General features: G+C 43.4%; 1 protein-coding gene across 2 annotated transcripts in view; it reads right to left on the bottom strand.

The window, feature by feature from the left end:
- Positions 1-116: 116 nt before the first annotated feature.
- LOC106613760 (hydroxysteroid 11-beta-dehydrogenase 1-like protein) overlaps positions 117-23,069 on the bottom strand; it is a 28,163-nt gene continuing 5,210 nt past the window's right edge. The window contains exons 1-6 of one of the 2 annotated variants that reach the window (XM_014216337.2): positions 18,508-19,829; positions 2,792-2,922; positions 1,846-2,049; positions 1,616-1,709; positions 1,021-1,186; positions 117-857 (exon numbers count right to left, since the gene is read on the bottom strand). In XM_014216337.2, the coding sequence (XP_014071812.1) occupies positions 680-857; positions 1,021-1,186; positions 1,616-1,709; positions 1,846-2,049; positions 2,792-2,863 (714 nt within the window). In that variant the 5' untranslated portion in view covers positions 2,864-2,922; positions 18,508-19,829 and the 3' untranslated portion in view covers positions 117-679. Of the gene's footprint in view, positions 858-1,020; positions 1,187-1,615; positions 1,710-1,845; positions 2,050-2,791; positions 2,923-18,507; positions 19,830-23,069 lie in introns of those variants that run through there. The other variant, XM_014216336.3, reaches the window with a different exon arrangement.

Here is a 23,069-nt window from a genome sequence, read left to right as displayed (position 1 = left end):
TGTAAATCTGAAATGTCATAGACTACAAATTGCAAGAACAGATCACTCTGGAGTCGGATGTTAAGAATTGATAATATAGCCTATTAAACACAAAAAGTGAGAATTAGGCACACAAAAAGGGTTTCAAGTGAGAATTGGGCAAGTATGTTGCTGGGAAAGAATGCTTGCCTAATTCACCCATATTTTATTTATTTTTGTAAAAACAGTAGTGTGTAGTTAGCAACATCGCTACATGGCAAAAAAAGTAATTTACTACTAAAAACACTACCAAGATTTGAATTTAGTTCAACTACCACCAAGCTACTGCAAAATGTAATTAAATAACTAGTTGAACTACATGTACGTAGTTCACTACTCCCCAATACTGTTGATTACATGTGGATATCATTCAAAAGCAATGAGAGAGGGGATGGACAAAGTTCAAATTGTGACATAAACATGCAGAAATGTACCACAGAAAAGCAACCAATTATACAAAGAAGAAGACCAAGAAGTAACACAGTTTTACATGAAAATCTTAAAATATACTGAACTGTTTATCATTTAAAGAACTGTGTTTAAATTATCAATGTCAGAGAAGTTGGCTGTAACAGCATTTTTTTTATCAACAAATAAGTGTAAACCAAAAAGGGAAAAATGTAAAAGCGATATTATCATAATGTATATTTCAAGCAAATGGTTAATATTTATACAAGTTACGTAAAGACATGTCCCTGAAGTAGGGGAACCAGTCTCTGATGAGACAGACATAGTACCAGAACCAGGGATAGTAAGACTCTGTCTGTTGCGTGGCTCCAGAAGTGATGATGTGCAGAGCCGCCTCACTGGCCGGCCAGGCTTGGATGTTGGTCATGCCCCTGTAATACAAACAAAGGTGACTATTTGAAATGTGCCCAACGATACTTGTATTTGCATGTAACAACCATCAGGTCAATCATTAAATCATTGACTGTATTCCGGGTTTAAGTTTACATACTGTAATATTAAACTTGACTGAACTTGGTATCAAAAATAGCTCACCTGACTTTCTCCATAGCTGAGTCTGTATCGATCAGGCCCAGGATGCAGATGGTGATGGACACGTTGCTCCTCTGCATGGCAAGCTCATGCTGCAACGTCCCAAAGAAGCCGTTCAGGGCAAACTTGGTGGACGTGTAGGGAGCCACAAACGGACTGCTCATTTTTCCTGAAGGACCAAAACACTAGCCAATCATAGGTTCATGGTCACTTAATGGTGCATTTCCATATAGAATTTACTGCAGTGTTTTACCCAAAAGCATCAGACTTTTCTGTTTCCATCTATGCGGGCCGGCACCCGTGTCTCACTGGGTCATGTCTCCGGTGGATCTGCTCTGACTTGGGGCCAAAGCCAGGCCACCGGTACTTTTCAGCTGGCGTTTACATAACAATGGCTAACTGTGGACATCAACACCTTCTCATAAAGCAAATGTTTCGATGATGCAGAGATTGTTGATTCTGCTCCTCACTCAGCCCTGGCTATGGTAACACAATTTCACTAGCATAACATAAGGGTGTATACACTAGTTTAACACTGGTGTTACAGTCGAAAAGCAGCATTAGAACACTTTGTGTAGAGAGAAGAGCTCTCATTTACCTAACAAGGAGGAGACGACCACAATGGAACCCTTACTCTGCTTAAGGGTAGGCAGAGCTGTCTTTGCCATCTGCAGATAGCTGAGGAAATTCACCTGTGAAAAAGAAATAAAGCAGGAAGAAATAGTTAGGGGCAGTATGAAAACGTATGCACTCACCACTGTAAGGTGCTCTGGATAAGAGCATAGTGATATATGTGATATAGCAGTACTTGTGATTAAGTTACCCCACCTGCATTAACCATCTAGTGTGTTCCACATCTCCATCCCACATAGTGAATGGGCTGGGTCCTATGTGATTCAACACCAGGTAGTCCAATCCTCCCAGCTTGTCCACAGCAAACTTCACCACTCTCTCTGGGTCAGACGGATTGGCCATGTCTGCAGCTATGTATAGAGCTTTCTGGGGCCCCAACACCTGGCATTTCTCTGCTACCTGCAATACAAGTGAGTGTTTGCATAATCATGAAAAACATTAAGTAATCAAGTTTTATTAACGTACTGTATGTACAGGATACACATGGTATACCGTCCAATGAAATGCTTACTTGCAGGTTCGTTCTCGACAACGCAATAAGAAATAATAAAAGATAAGAATAAAAACAAAGTAAATGGCTCAGTAGAATAGAATAAACAGTTTAGCAGAAGTATAATATAGGAAGGCAACATTTATAGTCCAATATTTACACGTATCAGGGAAGGGGGGAATTGGGGGCAAGTGTTTAAATTGTGTAGCATTAGCAATAATACATAAGAGTCTGGTAGCAGCAGTTGTGATGTGTGTATAGCATGAACGTGTATGATAGTGTGTGTATGTCTGTGTGGATGTGTGCGTGAGTGAGTGCATGTGCGCTAAGGAGTGGAGAGTCAGTGCAGGTGGTCAGTCCAGCTCAAGTGTTCAGCCTCCTGATGGCTTGTAGATACAAACTGTCTCTGAGCCTGGTAGTAACAGACCTCATGCTCCGAACGTCTACCCGACGGTAACAGAGTGAACAGCTCGTGGCTGGGGTGTGTGGGGTCCATGATGAGGATGCAAGACTTCCTCAGGCACCGTTTCGAGTATATGTACTGGGCTGTCTTCACCACCCACTGGAGGGCACTGTCATAGAGTTAAGTGGGAGAACTAATGGCTAGAGACATAGACATTGACGAAAACACCTAATTGAAGTGTTACTGACCTGCTGTAGAACCTTTTCCCTCCTGGCTGTAATAACCACCTGGGCACCAAAGCCGGCGAGGTGATATGCCATTTGTTCACCTATTCCCGCACTGGCACCAGTCACCAGGACCCGGGCACCCTTTAACGACTCTGAAAACCAGCCATATTGAAAGTCATTACAGTAGTCATTACATCTTACATTCTAGTTTGTCTAAATGCAATTCAAAAGGGAAAAACAAAGACAAGGGGATAGAATGGGGACTGTTTAATGTCGACGTAAGGCCGATCAAGAAAACGTGCAACTGATGTGGTGTAAAGTATGTGCTGAATCCTAAACCTGATGGACAGTTTCCTGGCATCCAACTATCATGATGATATGGATCTTCATGTCTGTCTAGGACTTAGTGTGTAATAATGTACAATGTGGAATCTTTACAGGCACGTGCACAGATAGGAGTCAACCTGTCAACATGCCCCTTTGCCCTCCCACTTGCCCTCCCACTTGCCCTCCCACTTGCCAAGTGCCGTTTTGGTTGGTGGTATAATATATACAGTGCATTCGGAAAGAATTCAGACCCTTCACTTTTTCCACCTTTTGTTACGTTACAGCCTTATTCTAAAATGGATTAAATCGTTTTTCCCTCATCAATCTATACACAATACCCCATTAAGACAAAGAAAAAACAGGTTATAGATTTTTTTGCAAACAATTATAAAAATACATGAAATATCACATTTACATTATTTACATAAGTATTCAGGTCCTTTACTCAGTACTTTGTTGAAGCACCTTTGGCAGCGATTACAGCCTCAAGTCTTCTTGGGGTATGATGCTACAAGCTTGGCACATCTGTATTTGGGGAGTTTCTCCCATTCTTCTCTGCAGATCCTATCAAGCTTTGTCAGGTTTGATGGGGAGCATCGCTGCACAGCTATTTTTCAAATCAAATACAATTTTATTGGTCACATACATGTGTTTAGCAGATGTTATTGCGGGTGTAGCGCAATGCTTGTGTTTCTACTGTAGCTCAAACAGTGCAGTAATATCTAACAAGTAATACCTAACAACTTCACAACAATACACACAATACACACAAATATAAGTAAAGGAATGGAATTATGAACAAATAAATATTTTGACGAGCAATGTCAGAGCTGCATAGACTAAGATACAGTAGAATAGAATAGAATACAGTATATACATATGAGATGAATAATGCAAAATATGTAAACATTATTAAAGTGACTAGTGTCCCATTATTAATGTGACCAGGGATTTCAAGTCTATGTTTATAGGAAAGCAGCCTCTAATGTGCTAGTAATGGCTGTTTAACAGTCTGATGGCCTTGAGATAGAATCTGTTTTTCAGTCTCTCGGTCCCAGTTTTGATGCACCTGTGCTGACCTCGCCTTCTGGATGATAGCGGGGTGAACAGGCAGTGGCTCGGGTGGGTGTTGTCCTTGATGAACTTTTTGGCCTTCCTGTGACATTGGGTGCTGTAGGTGTCCTGAAGGGTAGGTAGTTTGCCCCCGTTGGGCTGACTGCACCACCCTCTGGAGAGCCCTGCAGTTTGCGGGCGGTGCAGTTGCCGTTCCAGGCGGTGATACAGCCCGACAGGATGCTCTCAATTGTGCATCTGTAAATGTTTGTGAGGGTTTTAGGTGGTATGCCACATTTCTTCAGCCTCCTGAGGTTGAAGAGGTGCTGTTGCACCTTCATCACCACAGTGTCTGTGTGGGTGGATCATTTCAGTTTGTCAGTGATGTGTACGCCAAGGAACTTAAAGCTTTCCACCTTCTCCACATCGGTCCCGTCGATGTAGATAGGGGGGTGCTCCCTTTGCTGTTTCCTGAAGTCCACAATCATCTCCTTTGTTTTGTTGACGTTGAGTGAGAGGTTATTTTCCTGGCACCACAATCCCAGAGCCCTCACCTCCTCCCTGTAGTCTCGTCATTGTTGGTAATCAAGCCTACTACTGTTGTGTCGTCTGCAAACTTGATGATTGATTTGGAGGCGTGTGTGGCCACACAGTCATGGTGGGTGAACAGGGAGTACAGGAGGGGGCTCAGCACACAACTTTGTGGAGGTGTTGTTTCCTACCTTCACCAACTGGGGGGCGGCCCCTCAGGAATTCCAGGACCCAGTTGCACAGGGCCTCAAGGTTAATGATGAGCTTGGAGGGTACTATGGTGTTGAATGCTGAGCTACAGGTCAATGAACAGCATTCTTGCATAGGTGTTCCTCTTGTCCAGATGGGATAGGGCAGTGTGCAGTGCAATGGCGATTGCATCGTCTGTGGATCTATTGGGCCGGTAAGCAAATTGAAGTGGGTCTAGGGTGTCAGGTAAGGTGGAAGTGATATTATCCTTGACTAGTCTCTCAAAGCACCTCATGATGACAGAAGTGAGTGCTACGGGGCAATAGTCATTTAGTTCAGTTACTTTTGCTTTCTTGGGAACAGGAACAATGGTGGCCATCTTGAAGCATGTGGGTCAGCAGACTGGGATAGGGAGAGACTGAATATGTCCGTAAACACTTCAGCCAGCTGGTCTGCGCATGCTCTGAGGACGCAGCTAGGGATGCCGTCTGGGCCGGCAGCCATGCGAGGGTTAACACGCTTAAATGTCTTACTCACGTCTGCCATGGAGAAGGAGAGCCCACAGTCCTTGGTAGCGGGCCACGTTGGTGGCACTGTGTAATCCTCAAACGGGTAAAGAAGGTGTTTAGATTGTCTGGAATTAATAAGTTGGTGTCCGCGACGTGGCTGCTTTTCCCTTTGTAGTCCGTGATTGTCTGTAGACCTTGCCACATACAGTACGTCTCATGTCTGAGCAGTTGAATTGTGACTCCAGTTTTCAATGTTTGATTGCCTTATGGAGGGAATAACTACACTGTTTGCATTCGGCCATATTCCCAGTCACCTTACAGTGGTTAAATGGTCCGCGTGATCAAAACAATCTTGAAGCGTGGATTCCGATTGGTCAGACCAGCTTTGAATAGTCCTTAGCACGGGTTCCTCCTGTTTGAGTTTCTGCCTATAGGAAGGGAGGAGCAGTGGTCGAGTGTTTTAGAACTTTGGTAGCATTTTCAGGTTTCTCCAGAGATGTTCGATCGGGTTCAAGTCCGGGCTCTGGCTAGGCCACTCAAGGACATTCAGAAACGTGTCCCGAAGTCACTCCTGCGTTGTCTTGGCTGTGTGCCTAGGGTCATTTTCCTGTTGGAAGGTGAACCTTCCCCAGTCTGAGGTCCTGAGCACTCTGGAGAAGGTTTTCTTCAAGGATCTCTCTGTACTTTGCTCCGTTCATATTTTCCTCGATCCTGACTAGTCTCCCAGTCCCTGCCGCTGAAAAACATCCCCACAGCATGATACTGCCACCACGCAACACCGTAGTGATGGTGACAGGTTTCCTCTAGATGTGACGCTTGGCATTCAGGTCAAAGAGTTTCTTGTTTCCATCAGACCTAAGAATCTTATTTCTCATGGTCTGAGAATCCTTTAGGTGCCTTTTGGCAAACTCCAAGTGGCCTGTCGTGTGCCTTTTACTGACAGGTGTGTGCCTTTCCAAATCATGTCCAATCAATTGAATTCACCACATGTGGACTCCAATCAAGTTGTAGAAACATCTCAAGGATAATCAATGAAAACAGGATGCACCTGAGCTCAATTCTTTTTGCAAAAAAAAAATTAAACCCTGTTTTCGATTTGGTATTATGGGGTATTGTGTGTAGATTGATCAAATCAAGTCAAAATCAAATCAAATCAAATGTTATTAGTCAAACGCTCCGAATACAACAGGTGTAGACCTTACAGTGAAATGCTTACTTACGAGCCCCTAACCAACAATGCAGTTTCAAAAAAAATATGGATAAGAATAAGAAATAAAAGTAACAAGTAATTAAAGAGCAGCAGTAAAATAACAATAGCGAGGCAATATACAGGGGGGTACCAGTACAGAGTCAATGTGCGGGGGCACCGGTTAGTTGAGGTAATATGTACATGTAGATAGATTTATTAAAGTGCTATGCATAGATGATAACAACAGAGAGTAGCAGCGGTGTAAAAGATAGGGGCGGGCAATGCAAATAGTCTAGGTAGCCCTTTGATTAGGTGTGCAGGAGTCTTATGGCTTGGGGGTAGAAGCTTTTTAGAAGCCTCTTGGACCTAGAGTTGGCGCTCCGGTAGCAGAGAGAACAGTCTATGACTAGGGTGGATGGAGTCTTTGACCATTTTTAGGGCCTTCCTCTGACACCACCTAGTATAGGATGGCAGGAAGCTTGGCCCCAGTGATGTACTGGGCCGTACGCACTACCCTCTGTAAGTGCCTTGCAGTCGGAGGCCGAGCAGTTGCCATACCAGGCAGCAATGCAACCAGTCAGGATGCTTTCGATGGTGCAGCTGTAGAACCTTTTGAGGATCTGAGGACCCATGCCAAATCTTTTCAGTCTCCTGAGGGGGAATAGGTTTTGTTGTGCCCTCTTCACGACTGTCTTGGTGTGCTTGGACCATGTTAGTTTGTTGGTGATGTGGACACCAAGGAACTTGAAGCTCTCAACCTGTTCCACTGCAGCCCCGTAGATGTGAATGGGGGCATGCTGGGTCCTCTTTTTTCTGTTGTCCACAATCATCTCCTTTGTCTTGATCACATTGAGGGAGAGGTTGTTGTCTTGGCACCACACGGCCAGGTCTCTGACCTCCCTATAGGCTGTCTCGTCGTTGTAAATGATGAGGCCTACCACTGTTGTGTCATTGGCAAACTTACTGATGGTGTTGGAGTCGTGCCTGGCCATGCAGTCATGAGTGAACAGGGAGTACAGGAGGGGACTGAGCACGCACCCCTGAGGGGCCCCTGTGTTGAGGATCAGCGTGGTGGAAGTGTTGTTACGTACCCTTACCACCTGGGGGCAGCCCGTCAGGAAGTCCAGGATCCAATTGCATAGGAAGGTGTTTAGTCCCAGGGTCCTTAACTTATTGATGAGCTTTGAGGGCACTATGGTGTTCAATACTGAGCTGTAGTCAATGAATAGCATTCTCACATTGGTGTTCCTTTTGTCCAGGTGGGAAAGGGCAATAGAGATTGCATCATCTGTGGATCTGTTAGGGTGGGTTTCTGGGATAATGGTGTTGATGTGAGCCATGACCAGCCTTTCGAAGCACATGGCTACAGACGTGAGTGTTACGGGTCGGTAGTCGTTTAGGCAGGTTACCTTAGTGTTCTTGGGGACAGGCACTATGGTGGTCTGCTTAAAACATGTTGGCGTTACAGACTCGGACAGGGAGAGGTTGAAAATGTCAGTGAAGACACTTGCCAGTTGTCAGCGCGTGCTCGCTGTACATGTCCTGGTAATCTGTCTGGCCCTGCGGCCTTGTGAATGTTGACCTGTTTTAAGGTCTTACTCACATCGGCTGCGGAGAGTGTGATCACGGGGTCTTCCAGAACAGCTGGTGCTCTCATGCATGTTTCAGTGTTATTTGCCTCGAAGCGAGCATAGAAGTAGTTTAGCTCATCTGGTAGGCTCGTGTCAATGGGCAGCTCTCAGCTGTGCTTCACTTTGTTGTCTGGAATGGTTTGCAAGCCCTGCCACATCTGACGAGCGTCAGAGCCGGTGTAGTATGATTCGATCTTAGTCCTTTATTGGCGCTTTGCCTGTTTGATGGTTCGTCGGAGGGCATAGCGGGATGTCTTATAAGCTTCCGGGTTAGAATTCTTCTACTTGAAAGCGGCAGCTCTAGCCTTTAATAACTCAGTGTGGATGTTGCCTGTGATCCATGGCTTCTGGTTGGGGTATGTACAGTGGGGGAAAAAGTATTTGATCCCCTGCTGATTTTGTACGTTTGCCCACTTACAAAGAAATTATCAGTCTATAATTTAATGGTAGGTTTATTTGAACAGTGAGAGACAGAATAACAACAAAGAAATCCAGAAAAACGCATGTAAAAAATGTTAGAAAAGGATTTGCATTTTAATGAGGGAAATAAGTATTTGACCCCTCTGCAAAACATGACTTAGTACTTGGTGGCAAAACCCTTGTTGGCAATCACAGAGGTCAGACGTTTCTTGTAGTTGGCCACCAGGTTTGCACACATCTCAGGAGGGATTTTGTCCCACTCCTCTTTGCAGATCTTCTCCAAGTCATTAAGGTTTCGAGGCTGATGTTTGGCAACTTGAACCTTCAGCTCCCTCCACAGATTTTCTATGGGATTAAGATCTGGAGACTGGCTAGGCCACTCCAGGACCTTAATGTGCTTCTTCTTGAGCCACTCCTTTGTTGCCTTGGCCGTGTGTTTTGGGTCATTGTCATGCTGGAATACCCATCCACGACCAATTTTCAATGCCCTGGCTGAGGGAAGGAGGTTCTCACCCAAGATTTGACTTGAGCTCTTTGGTCTTGGCCATGTGGAGAGTTTGGAATCTGATTGATTGATTGCTTCTGTGGACAGGTGTCTTTTTTTACAGTTAACAAGCTGTGGTTAGGAGCACTCCCTTTATGAGTGTGCTCCTAATCTCAGCTCATTACCTGTATAAAATACACCTGGGAGCCAGAAATCTTTCTGATTGAGAGGGGGTCAAATACTTATTTCCCTCATTAAAATGCAAATCAATTTACAACATTTCTGACATGCGTTTTTCTGGATATTTTTGTTGTTATTCTGTCTCTCACTGTTCAAATAAACCTACCATTAAAATTATAGACTGATCCTTTCTTTGTCAGTGGGTAAACGTACAAAATCAGCAGGGGATCAAATACTTTTCCCCCCACTGTATGTACGGTCACAGTGGGGACGACGTCATCGATGCAGTTATTGATGAAGCCAATGACTGATGTGGTCTACTCCTCAATTCCATCGGAGGAATCCCGGAACATATTCCAGTCTGTGCTAGTCAGCATCGTCATTTCCAGTCACAACTTGTGGACTTGTTTACATGTTGCCAACGTTACTTTGCTACCTGCCAACTTTACAGTTTTTACTTCTTAATTACTGTGTAGTAACATTAACATTGTGCCTTCTAACTGCAGTCGCTGTACTGATAATATACAGGAGAACGATCGCCTTATGGTGAGGATAGCCGTGCTGCAAGCCCAACTTCAGATGCAATCGTTAGGCAAGGGTAATTTAATTGCAGGAAAGGATGAAACAGCGTCTGTGCCCACAGCAAGTACAGATAGTATTATAAATCCCCTCGCACTTCTGGAAGGAAATGCTGTAGGAATACTGAACCGGTGTCGCTCATTCAGCCGACAGAAACTTTCAACCGGTTCTCCCCATTAAGCAACGAGTCAGAGTCAGAGGCCAAGCCTTCTCTGGTCTCTCCTCCACCCGTTACGCGGTCTGAGATGCCGAAGCCTCCCACCATTAGCTCTGACAAATTGAAAACCCTAGTCATTGGCGAATCATCCAGCAATCATACACTGTTTACCAGGGGGCAGGGCTACCGATGTTAAGGCTAATCTGAAGATGGTGCCCGCATAAGGCTAAAAATGGCGAGTGTAGAGCATATAGGAATATTGTTATCCACGTCGGCACCAGCAATGCTAGGATGAAACAGTCAGAGGTCACCAAGCGGAACATAGCTTCAGCGTGTAAATCAGTTAGACAGATGTGTCGGCATCGTGTAATTGTCTCTGGCACCCTCCCAGTTAGGAGGAGTGATGAGCTCTACAGCAGAGTCTCACAACTCAATCACTGGTTGAAAACAGTTTTCTGCCCCTCCCAAAAGATAGAATTTGTAGATAATTGGCCCTCTTTCTGGGATTCACCCACAAATAGGACCAAGCCTGGCCTGCTGAGGAGTGACGGACTCCATCCTGGCTGGAGGGGTGCTCTCATCTTATCTATGAATATAGACAGGGCTCTAACTCCTCTAGCTCCACAATGAGATAGGGTGCAGGCCAGGCAGCAGGCTGTTAGCAAGCCTGCCAGAATAGTGGAGTCTGCAACTAGCACAGTCAGTGTAGTCAGCTCATCTATCCCCATTGAGACCATGTCTGTGCCTCGATCTAGGTTGGGCAAAACTAAACATGGTGGTGTTCGCCTTAGCAATCTCACTGGAATAAAGACCTCCTCCATTCCTGTCATTATCCAAAGAGATTGTGATATCTCACATCTCAAGATAGGTCTACTTAATGTTAGATCCCTCACTTCCAAGGCAGTTATAGTCAATTAACTAATCACTGATCATAATCTTGATGTGATTTGCCTGACTGAAACATGGCTTAAGCCTGATGAATTTATTGTGTTAAACGAGGTCTCTCCTCCTGGTTACACTAGTGACCATATCCCCGTGCATCCCGCAAATGCGGAGGTGTTGCTAACATTTACGATACCAAATTTCAATTTACCCCCCCAAAAATGACTTCGTTTTTGTATTTTTGAGCTTCTAGTCATGGAATCTACGCAGCCTACTCAATCACTTTTTATAGCTACTGTTTACAGGCCTCCTGGGCCGTATACAGCGTTACTCACTGAGTTCCCTTAATTCCTATCGGACCTTGTAGTTATGGCAGATAATATTCACATTTTTGGTGACTTTAATATTCAAATGGAAAAGTCCACAGACCCACTCCAAAAGGCTTTCGGAACCATCATCGACTCAGTGGGTTTTGTCCAACATGTCTCCGGACCTACTCACTGCCACAGTCATACTCTGGACCTAGTTTTGTCCCATGGGATAAATATTGTGGCTCTTACTGAGGAACTAAATTTAACCTTGCGTAATACTCTAGATGCAGTCGCACCCCTAAAAACAAAGAACATTTGTCATAAGAAACTAGCTCCCTGGTATACAGATACCCGAGCCCTGAAGCAAGCTTCCACAAAATGGGAATGTAAATAGCGCTACACCAAACTGGAAGTCTTCCGACTAGCTTGGAAAGACAGTACCGTGTGGTATCGAAGAGCCCTCACTGCTGCTCGATCATCCTATTTTTCCAACTTAATTGAGGAGAATAAGAACGATACAACATGTATTTTTGATACTGTCGCAAAGCTAACTAAAAAGCAGCATTCACCAAGAGAGGACGGCTTTCACTTCAGCAGTGATACATTCATGAATTTCATTGACGAAAAGATTATGATCATTAGAAAGCAAATTATGGACTCCTCTTTAAATCTGCATATTTCTCCAAAGATCAGTTGTCCTGAGTCTGCACAACACTGCCATGACCTAGGATCAAGGGAGACACTCAAGTTTTGTAATACTATATCTCTTGACACCTTCAAGCTGCATACTGGACCCTATTCCAACTAAACTACTTAAAGAGCTGCTTTCTGTGCTTGGCCCTCCTATGTTGAACATAATAAACGCCTCCCTATCCACCGGATGTTCACTAAATTCACTAAAAGTGGCAGTAATAAAACCTCTCTTGAAAAAGCCAAACCTTAACCCAGAAAATATTAAAAAAACTATGGACCTATATCCAATCTCCCATTCCTCTCCAAAATTTGTGAAAAAGCAGGAACTGCCTTCCTGAAGACAAACAATGTATACGAAATGCTTCAGTCTGGTTTTAGACCCCATCATAGCACTGAGACTGCACTCGTGAAGGTGGTAAATGACCTTTTAATGGCATCAGATCAAGGCTCTGCATCTGTCCTTGTGCTCCTAGACCTTAGTGCTGCTTTTGATACCATCGATCACCACATTCTTTTGGAGAGATTGGAAACCCAAATTGGTCTACACGGACAAGTTCTGGCCTGGTTTAGATCTTATCTGTTGGAAAGATATGTTTGTCTCTGTGGATGGTTTGTCCTCTGACAAATCAACTGTAAATGTCGGTGTTCCACAAGGTTCCATTTTAGGACCACTATTGTTTTCACTATATATTTGACCTCTTGGTGATGTCATTCGGAAACATAATGATAACTTTCACTGCTATGCGGACGATACACAGCTGTACATTTCAATGAAACATGGTGAAGCCCCAAATTTGCCCTCCCTGGAAGCCTGTGTTTCTGACATAAGGAAGTGGATGGCGGAAAATGTTTTACTTTTAAACTCGGACAAAACAGAGATGCTAGTTCTAGGTCCCAAGAAACAAAGAGATCTTCTGTTGGATCTGACAATTAATCTTGATGGTTGTACAGTCGTATCAAATAAAACTGTGAAGGACCTCGGCGTTACTCTGGACCCTGATCTCTCTTTTGACGAACATATCAAGACTGTTTCAAGGACAGCTTTTTTCCATCTACGTAACATTGCAAAAATCAGAAACATTCTGTCCAAAAATTATACTGAAAAATGAATCCATGCATTTGTTACTTCTAGATTAGACTACTACAATGCTCTACTTTCCGGCTACCAGGATAAAGCACTAAATAAACTTCAGCTAGTGCTAAACACAGCTGCTAGAATCTTGACTAGAACCAAAAAATGTGATCATATTACTCCAGTACTAGCCTCTTTACACTGGCTTCTTGTTAAGGCTAGGGCTGATTTCAAGGTTTTACTGCTAACCTACAAAGCATTACATGGGCTTGCTCCTAACTATCTTTCCGATTTGGTCCTGCTGTACATACCTACACGTACACTACGGTCACAAGACGCAGGCCTCCTTATTGTCCATAGAATTTCTAAGCAAACAGCTGGAAGCAGGGCTTTCTCCTATAGAGCTCCATTTTTCTGGAATGCTCTGCCTATCCAAGTGAGAGACGCAGACTCGGCCTCAACCTTTAAGTCTTTATTGAAGACTCAACTCTTCAGTAGGTCCTATGATTGAGTGTAGTCTGGCCCAGGGTTGTGAAGGTGAACGGAAAGGCACTTTCGCCCCCCTCGGGTTCGTGCCGTGGGGGAGATCTTCGTGGGCTATACTCGGCCTTGTCTCAGGGTAGTAAGTTGGTGGTTTGAAGATATCCCTCTAGTGATGTGGGGGCTGTGCTTTGGCAAAGTGGGTGGGGTTATATTCTGCCTGGTTGGCCCTGTCTGGGGTTATCGCCGGATGGGGCCACAGTGTCTCCCGACCCCTCCTGTCTCAGCCACCAGTATTTATGCTGCAATCATGTATGTGTCGGGGAGCTAGGGTCAGTCTGTTATACCTGGAGTATCTAACCTGTTTTCTCCAGTGTCCTGTGTGAATTTAAGTATGCTCCCTTTAATTCTCTCTCTCTCTCTCTAATCCGCTCTTTCTCTCTTCTCTTGGAGGACCTGAGCCCTAGGACCATGCCTCAGGACTACCTGGCCTGATGACACCTTGCTGTCCCCTGTCCACCTGGTCATACTGCTGCTTCAGTTTCAATTGTTCTGCCTGTGGCTATAGAACCCTGACCTGCGCTACCTTGTCCCGGACCTGCTGTTTTCGACTCTCTCTCTCTCTATCGCAGCTGCTGTCTCTAACTCTGAATGATCGGCTATGAAAAGCCAACTGACATTTACTCCTGAGGTGCTGACCTGTTGCACCCTCTACAACCACTGTGATTATTATTATCTGACTCTGCTGGTCATCTATGAACGCTTGAACATCTTGGCCATGTTCTGTTATAATCACCCGGCACAGCCAGAAGAGGACTGGCCAGCCCTCAGAGCCTGGTTCCTTTCTAGGTTCCTGCCTTTCTATGGAGGTTTTCTTAGCCACCGTGCTTCTACATCTGCATTGCTTGCTGTTCGGGGTTTTAGGCTGGGTTTCTGTATAGCACTTTGTGACATTGGTTGATGTAAAAAGGGCTTCATAAATACATTTGATTGTTTGATTAATCAGCTGTCTGTGACCAGGTAGAAATCCTTTCCAAGCCAAACCTTCAAATCATAACCTCTAACCGCTACACACAGCCTACAGTACCTCGTTGTCACCATATTAGCTAACATCATAATTAATTATTTATTTAACCTTTATTTAACTATGCAAGTAAACTGTCATAATCAACGTAGTTAGTAGAACTAACTCATTAGTAAACCCACTACAATCATGCGGTACAGCAAGCAGTTTAGCAGTTACACAGGCAGGCCCCAGTGGTAATAAATTAATAAAACCAAAAGTTTACCTTGACTTGGAAGAGTTCCAGTGTTGGATAGCCATAGTTAGCTAGCTAACATATCATCCCTCTCTGTTTGAGTCGGATGTTTGAGTAGGCTAAACTAGCTAGCTGCATTTGCTAGCTAAGTACACTACTGTTCAAAAGTTTGGGGTCACTTAGAAATGTCCTTGTTTTTGAAAGAAAAGCACATTTTCTGTCCATTCAAATAACATCAAATTGATCAGAAATACAGTGTAGACATTGTTAATGATGTAAATGGGGATGCTGGCCTTCTAGGCAGAGTTGCAAAGAAAAATCCATATCTCAGACTGGCCAATAAAAGGGAAAGATTAAGATGGGCAAAAGAACACATCGGACAGAGGAACTCTGCCTAAAAGGCCAGCATCCCGGAGTCGCATCTTCACTGTTGACGTTGAGACTGGTGTTTTGCGGGTACTATTTACTGAAGCTGCCAGTTTAGAACTTGTGACTCATCTGTTTCTTAAACTTGACACTCTAATGTACTTGTCCTCTTGCTCAGTTGTGCACCGGGGCCTCCCACTCCTCTATCTATTCTGGTTATAACCAGTTTGCGCTGTTCTGTGAAGGGAGTAGTACACAGCATTGTACGAAATCTTCAGTTTCTTGGCAATTTCTTGCATGAAATAGCTTTCATTTCTCAGAACAAGAATAGACTGACGAGTTTCAGAAGAAAGTGCTTTGTTTCTGCCCATTTTGAGCCTGTAATCGAACCCACAAATGCTGATGCTCCAGATACTCAACTAGTCTAAAGGCCAGTTTTATTGCTTCTTTAGTCAGGACAACAGTTTTCAGCTGTGCTAACATAATTGCAAAAGGGTTTTCTAATGATCAATTAGCCTTTTAAAATGATAAACTTGGATTAGCTAACACAACGTGCCATTGGAACATAGGGGTGATGGTTGCTGATAATAGGCCTCTGTACGCCTTTGTAGATATTCCATTAAAGAATCTGACGTTTCCAGCTTCAATAGTCATTTACAACATTAACAATGTCTACACTGTATTTCTGATCAATTCGATGTTGTTTTAATGGACAAAAAAAGTGTTTTTCTTTCAAACAGAATGACATTTCTAAGTGACCCCAAACTTTTGAACGATAGTGTAAGTGAGGGTGAAAGTGGGAAAAAAATACAATGAAATATAGTTAACTCTCTCTCTCTTGTGTCTCCTTCATTTTTTAATAAATTATTTGTTCAAAACTCTTCAACTATTGTCTTTCTGTCTCTTTCAGTCAACTACTCTCCACATTGTATGCACTGCAGTTATAGCTAGCTGTAGCTTATGCTTTCAGTACTAGATTAATTCCCTGATTCTTTGATTGGGTGGAAAATATGCCTATTCATGCTTATTCCTTAAAGAGCTCTGGTCGGTTGGAGGACGTCCTCCGGAAGTTGTCATAATTACTGTGTAAGTCTATGGAAGAGGGTGAGAACCACGAGCCTCCTAGGTTTTGTATTGAAGTCAATGTAACCAGAGAACGGAAACTAGCTGTCCTCTGTCTACAACATGGTGCTACCATACAGAGAGTGCTGTTGAGGCTACTATAGACCTTGATTGAAAAACAGTGTGTTTTATTTGGTGATATGTGAATATATTTAGTATAGTTTTGTCTAAAAATGATAACTTTTTTAATGTTTCACTATTTAAAAAACAAATCTGAAATTCCCTGAGGAAGATGGTCCTCCCCTTCCTCCTTTGAGGAGCCTCCACTGGTATATATTAATTTGTGGATGTCCATCATCCATTTCGTATGGTATGTTGCGAATTACAATTCATATGACATGTTACGAATTACGATTCATATGACGTTACGAATTACAATTTGATGTGGCTACCATTAGCTACGTGGCTAACGCTAATGTTAGCTATATTGTTAACGTTAGCTAAGCTAGGGGTTAAGGTTAGAGTTAATGTTAGGAGATAGATTAAAGGGTTAATGGTTAGGGGAAGGGTTAGCTAACATGCTAAGTAGTTTCAAAGTAACTAAAAGGTAGTAAAGTTTCTAATTAGCTAAAACACTGAAGTTGTGTGTGAAGAGATTCGAAGATGCAACTTTTGGTTTGCTAGATGTTTGTGTTCCACCCCGACCAACCACCCTCCTTTCATTTTTGCCTTAAGTAACCTTCTGTCTTATGCAACCATACCAAACATAATATATCATAATAATTTGAGTATCGTGGATTTTTGTTTACTATGCTACGTCTAGTCTATGAGACCAGGCTGTGGTGGTTGGTCGGGGTGGGTGGGTGGTTGTTCGGGGTGGGCGTATAACGCGAAAGTCTAGCAACTGTTGGGTCGCGTCAATTCGAATCTGGTATTAGGATATAAACAAACCATGCAACTTAGTTTTGCAATGATTATTTAATTCATCTTTAAGTAAATAGAATGATAGTACAAATGGAAAATATGATGTTCGTATATACGGTCTCTCTGTAACACCACGCAGGGCAGACAGAGAGCTGAAATGTCATCACAAGTTCTTCTTTAAATACTTCTTGACAGACGTAGTTCCCACTCCTTGCTGGGCCTGTCAGAGTAGAGACTGGGTGTGGTTTAGACTTACTCCAGCCTATCGTTGGCGTGCAGGTTGGTCCCAACCTCGTGACGCATCACGTTGCCTGGCGTTGGATCTTATCTTCTTAGTGTATACTCAAGAGTCAGCAACCACTCAATTTCCAGTGATTTACTTATACTGTTGTTTCTCCACTCTACCTGTTCCTCACATGCTCCCCTTGTGATGGGTTTCACAACCTCCTATCACTACGTCAGCTGCCTACACCTTGTTACATAATGCACAGTTCTCTAAAACCCCTACATTGCACCCATTATCTTGTTATTGCTGTTGTTCAGCAAAAAGCTCTTGCAAAACCCTGTTTTAAAGCATCATCATTCTGTCCACATGACCCACCATCACATGAGACACTTTCTCTAACATATAGCAGTATTCAAGTATCTATAGTTTATATACTTAATATTGTGGCATAGCTTCTCTGTTATTTTATATAGGTTATGCTAACAAATAGTTGGTTAAACCCTAACACAACCCAAACAAGGTTTGTGTTCAAATCTCATCATGGACAACTTTAGCATTTTAGCTACTACTAACAATTTTTTTGCAACTTTGCAACTACTTAGCATGTTGGCTAACCCTTCAATCTATCTCCTAACCTTAACCCTAACCTTAACCCTAGCCTAGCTAACGTTGGCAATCTAGCTAACATTAGTGTTAGCCATCTAGCCACCTAGCTAACGTTAGCCCCCCCAAAAAACTGAATTCGTAACATATACTGCTCAAAACAATAAAGGGAACACTTAAACAACAAATCCTAGATCTGAATGAAAGAAATAATCTTATTAAATACTTTTTTCTTTACATACTTGAATGCAGGGGCGAAAATCTGATATCCACTTTGGAGGGGACAATTACATGAAATTTTCTCAAGAGCAATTCCTGAGGGGGACACCAAAAGTAGTGCTGTAACACATAGCCTACATTGTAATATGGTAAATGTATATTGAGGAACCAAAGAAATAAGGTGTTTGCCGTACTCCTAACTACCGGTACCCAAAACTACACAACTAATCACAACAGCAATACCATTGCCTTTAACAAATCTTAGTTCAGTCACCAGTTTAAGTTGAGAGTGGGGGTATCCATGGCATTTTCCAATTATGTTCCTATTTTACAAGTCAAAAAAATTGAGAACCTTTCATAATGTTGCCAAACAAAGACTCAACAAACTTACCTGAGACTCCCTGTCTCTGCCAGTCTGTCCCCAACTCTGCTGTCTGTGTGCCATCAGTTGCCTGCTCTGCCTAATGACATCATTGTGAAACATTTCCATTAGAATTTCATTTCTTTCTTATGAACATTTTATCAACTAGTCTTTGAGATATTAGGCTACTAGGGTTCTTACTATGCGTTTTGGTGTATTGAAAAATACTCTGATGTCCGTCTTTTATTTTTCTGCCATTTTTCTACCTGGCTGGCTGGCTGGCTACACACACAGTGTGAAGGTTATTTACAGTAGGAGATGGGCTTCTATCATCTTCAATCAATCTATATGGGCTTCGATCTAAAAGGTTGCTAGCAAATGTGAAACGGATTAAAATGACAAGAGTTGACAGCTGTATGAGTTCACCATTTACACAACATATGCTGCAACCTTTTGTAATTTTAATAGTTTGTTTCATTTTGGCTGGCTTCCAACAATAGCTGAATTTGCAAAGCTAGCGAGCACCAATTCAGTTTCAGTGGTGTTTGCTATAATCTTTGCTACCCGGGTTAAATAAAGGTGAAATAAAATAAATAAATAAAAGTTCCCTTGCGACAATTTAGCTTTTGCAACGAGACCATGTCATAAAATAAGTCGTACTCATCCTTAAAAATGTCGTACTGGAGAGAAGAGGAGGACCAAAACGCAGCAGGTATGTGCAGGCTCATCTTGACTTTTATTAACTATCAAAATGAACACCCAAAATAACAAACATAATTACGATCGACAAACTGACAGTCTGGTAAGGCACTAGGCTAAACACAGAACAATTCCCCACAACCCCAAAGACAAACACACACACACCTATATAGGACTTCCAATCAAAGGCAACTATACACACCTGCCTTCAATTGGAAGTCCCAATCATCAATCCAACACTTAACAAACACAAACCCCCCTGCCACATCCTGACCTAGACTAAGCAATACGCCCTCTGCTGGTCAGGACGTGACAGACCATTAAATATATTTAAGACAATGGTAGAAGAGAGTGTAGTTCTGTTCAGTTTGGACTTCAGTTTATCGCTAACCTTATCACAGGGACTTTGAAGCACTAACTTACATCATCTGCATGCTGATTCCATCTTTGACGACGCCACATAAATGGAATAGGTACTAGCTAGCTTAATAGTTAATATTTGCGCGCTAGCTCTGCATATTCAGCTAGTGTGTGTGTGCGTGATTGACTGGATGAACCTCACGGCAGTTACATAGCAAGCTAAGGAACTGGCAGTGGATCAAACTATTGTGAGGCAAAGGGCGGGGGGGTCGCAATCTTTTGAAACTTAAAAACGCGCTATTAACCTCTCTGGGCTAGGCGGGACGAATTCGTCCCACCTACGTAACAGCCACTGGCAGCCTGTGGCGCGATTTTCAAAATCTTAAAAATCCTATTACTTCAATTTCTCAAACATATGACTATTTTACAGCTATTTAAAGACAAGACTCTCGTTAATCTAACCACACTGTCCGATTTCAAAAAGGCTTTACAACGAAAGCAAAACATTAGATTATGTCAGCAGAGTACCAAGCCAGAAATAATCAGACACCCATTTTTCAAGCCAGCATATAATGTCACCAAAACCCAGAAGACAGCTAAATGCAGCACTCACCTTTGATGATCTTCATCAGATGACAACCCTAGGACATTATGTTATACAATACATGCATGTTTTGTTCAATCAAGTTCATATTTATATCAAAAACCAGCTTTTTACATTAGCATGTGACGTTCAGAACTAGCATACCCCCCGCAAACTTCCGGGGAATTCGCTAACATTTTACTAAATTACTCACGATAAACGTTCACAAAAAGCATAACAATTATTTTAAGAATTATAGATACAGACCTCCTCTATGCACTCGATATGTCCGATTTTAAAATATCTTTTTGGTGAAAGCACATTTTGCAATATTCTAAGTACATAGCCCAGGCATCACGGGCTCGCTATTTAGACACCCGGCAAGTTTAGCACTCACCATAATCATATTTACTATTATAAAAGTTTGATTACCTTTTGTTGTCTTCGTCAGAATGCACACCCAGGACTGCTACTTCAATAACAAATGTTGGTTTGGTCCAAAATAATCCATCGTTATATCCGAATAGCGGCGTTTTGTTCGTGCGTTCAAGACACTATCCGAAATAGTAAAGAAGTGTCGTGCGCATGGCGCAATTCGTGACAATAAAATTCTAAATATTCCATTACCGTACTTCGAAGCATGTCAACCGCTGTTTAAAATCAATTTTTACGCCATTTTCTCGTAGAAAAGCGATAATATTCCGACAGGGAATCTCCTTTTCGGCAAACAGAGGAAAAAATCCCAAAGGCGGGGGCGGTCGGGTCACGCGCCTAAGCCCAGTGTCCCTTGATCGGCCACTTGAGAAAGGCGATAATGTGTTTCAGCCTGGGGCTGGAATGACGACATTGTGTTTTTTTCCCGGGCTCTGAGCGCCTATGGACGACGTGGGAAGTGTCACGTTAGAGCAGAGATCCTTAGTAAATGATAGAGATGGAAAAGAAGTTCAAGAAATGGTCAGACAGGCCACTTCCTGTAAAGGAATCTCTCAGGTTTTGACCTGCCATTTGAGTTCTGTTATACTCACAGACACCATTCAAACAGTTTTAGAAAATGTAGGGTGTTTTCTATCCATATGTAATAAGTATATGCATATTCTAGTTACTGGGTAGGAGTGGTAACCAGATTAAATCGGGTATGTTTTTTATCCAGCCGTGTCAATACTGCCCCCTAGCCCTAACAGGTTAAGTGTCTGTAATCAGCACAATTGCTTTCATTGCGTATTATTAATATTGTTTAAATTACATAGTTATGTTTCAGTGATATATTGGGGGGGACAAATCATATTTTTCCCAGGATGGGGGGGGGGTCGTGTCCCCCCCGTCCCCCCTGGGATTTCCGCCCCTGCTTGAATGTGCTGACAACAAAATCACACAAAAATAATCAATGGAAATCCAATTTATCAACCCATGGAGGTCTGGATTTGGAGTCACACTCAAAATTAAAGTGGAAAACCACACTACAGGCTGATCCAACTTTGATGTAATGTCCTTAAAACAAGTCAAAATGAGGCTCAGTAGTGTGTGTGGCCTCCACGAGCCTGTATGACCTCCCTACAACGCCTGGGCATGCTCCTGATGAGGTGGCAGATGGTCTCCTGAGGGATCTCCTCCCAGACCTGGACTAAAGCATCCGCCAACTCCTGGACAGTCTGTGGTGCAACGTGGCGTTGGTGGATGGAGCGAGACATGATGTCCCAGATGTGCTCAATTGGATTCAGGTCTGGGGAACGGCGGGCCAGTCCATAGCATCAATGCCTTCCTCTTGCAGGAACTGCTGACACACTCCAGCCACATGAGGTCTAGCATTGTCTTGCATTAGGAGGAACCCAGGGCCAACCGCACCAGCATATGGTCTCACAAGGGGTCTGAGGATCTCATCTCGGTACCTAATAGCAGTCAGGCTACCTCTGACGAGCACATGGAGGGCTGTGCGGCCCCCCAAAGAAATTCCACCCCACACCATGACTGACCCACCGCCAAACCGGTCATGCTGGAGGATGTTGCAGGCAGCAGAACGTTCTCCACGGCGTCTCCAGACTCTGTCACGTCTGTCACGTGCTCAGTGTGAACCTGCTTTCATCTGTGAAGGGCACAGGGCGCCAGTGGCGAATTTGCCAATCTTGGTGTTCTCTGGCAAATGCCAAACGTCCTGCACGGTGTTGGGCTGTAAGCACAACCCCCACCTGTGGACGTCGGGCCCTCATACCACCCTCATGGAGTCTGTTTCTGACCGTTTGAGCAGACACATGCACATTTGTGGAATGCTGGAGGTCATTTTGCAGGGCTCTGGCAGTGCTTCTCCTGCTCCTCCTTGCACAAAGGCGGAGGTAGCGGTCCTGCTGCTGGGTTGTTGCCCTCCTACGGCCTCCTCCACGTCTCCTGAGGTACTGGCCTGTCTCCTGGTAGCGCCTCCATGCTCTGGACACTACGCTGACAGACACAGCAAACCTTCTTGCCACAGCTCGCATTGATGTGCCATCCTGGATGAGCTGCACTACCTGAGCCACTTGTGTGGGTTGTAGACTCCGTCTCATGCTACCACTAGAGTGAAAGCACCGCCAGCATTCAAAAGTGACCAAAAGATCAGCCAGGAAGCATAGGAACTGAGAAGTGGTCTGTGGTCCCCACCTGCAGAACCACTCCTTTATTGGGGGTGTCTTGCTAATTGCCTATAATTTCCACCTGTTGTCTATTCCATTTGCACAACAGCATGTGAAATGTATTGTCAATCAGTGTTGCTTCCTAAGTGGACAGTTTGATATCACAGAAGTGTGATTGACTTGGAGTTACATTGTGTTGTTTAAGTGTTCCCTTTATTTTTTTGAGCAGTGTATAATACTTATTGCAAATACTGTACGAATTGTAATTCGTAACATATCATATGAAATGGATGATGGACATCAACAAATGAATACCATACAAAACAGTGCTCCCGAGTGGCGTAGCGGTC

This window comes from Salmo salar, chromosome 10, assembly GCF_965601325.2.
Source record: "Salmo salar chromosome 10, fSalSal1, whole genome shotgun sequence".
Classification (NCBI taxonomy): domain Eukaryota; kingdom Metazoa; phylum Chordata; class Actinopteri; order Salmoniformes; family Salmonidae; genus Salmo; species Salmo salar.
The sequence above is the reverse complement of the archived record's forward strand: the minus strand, read 5'-3'. Positions and strand labels throughout refer to the sequence as shown.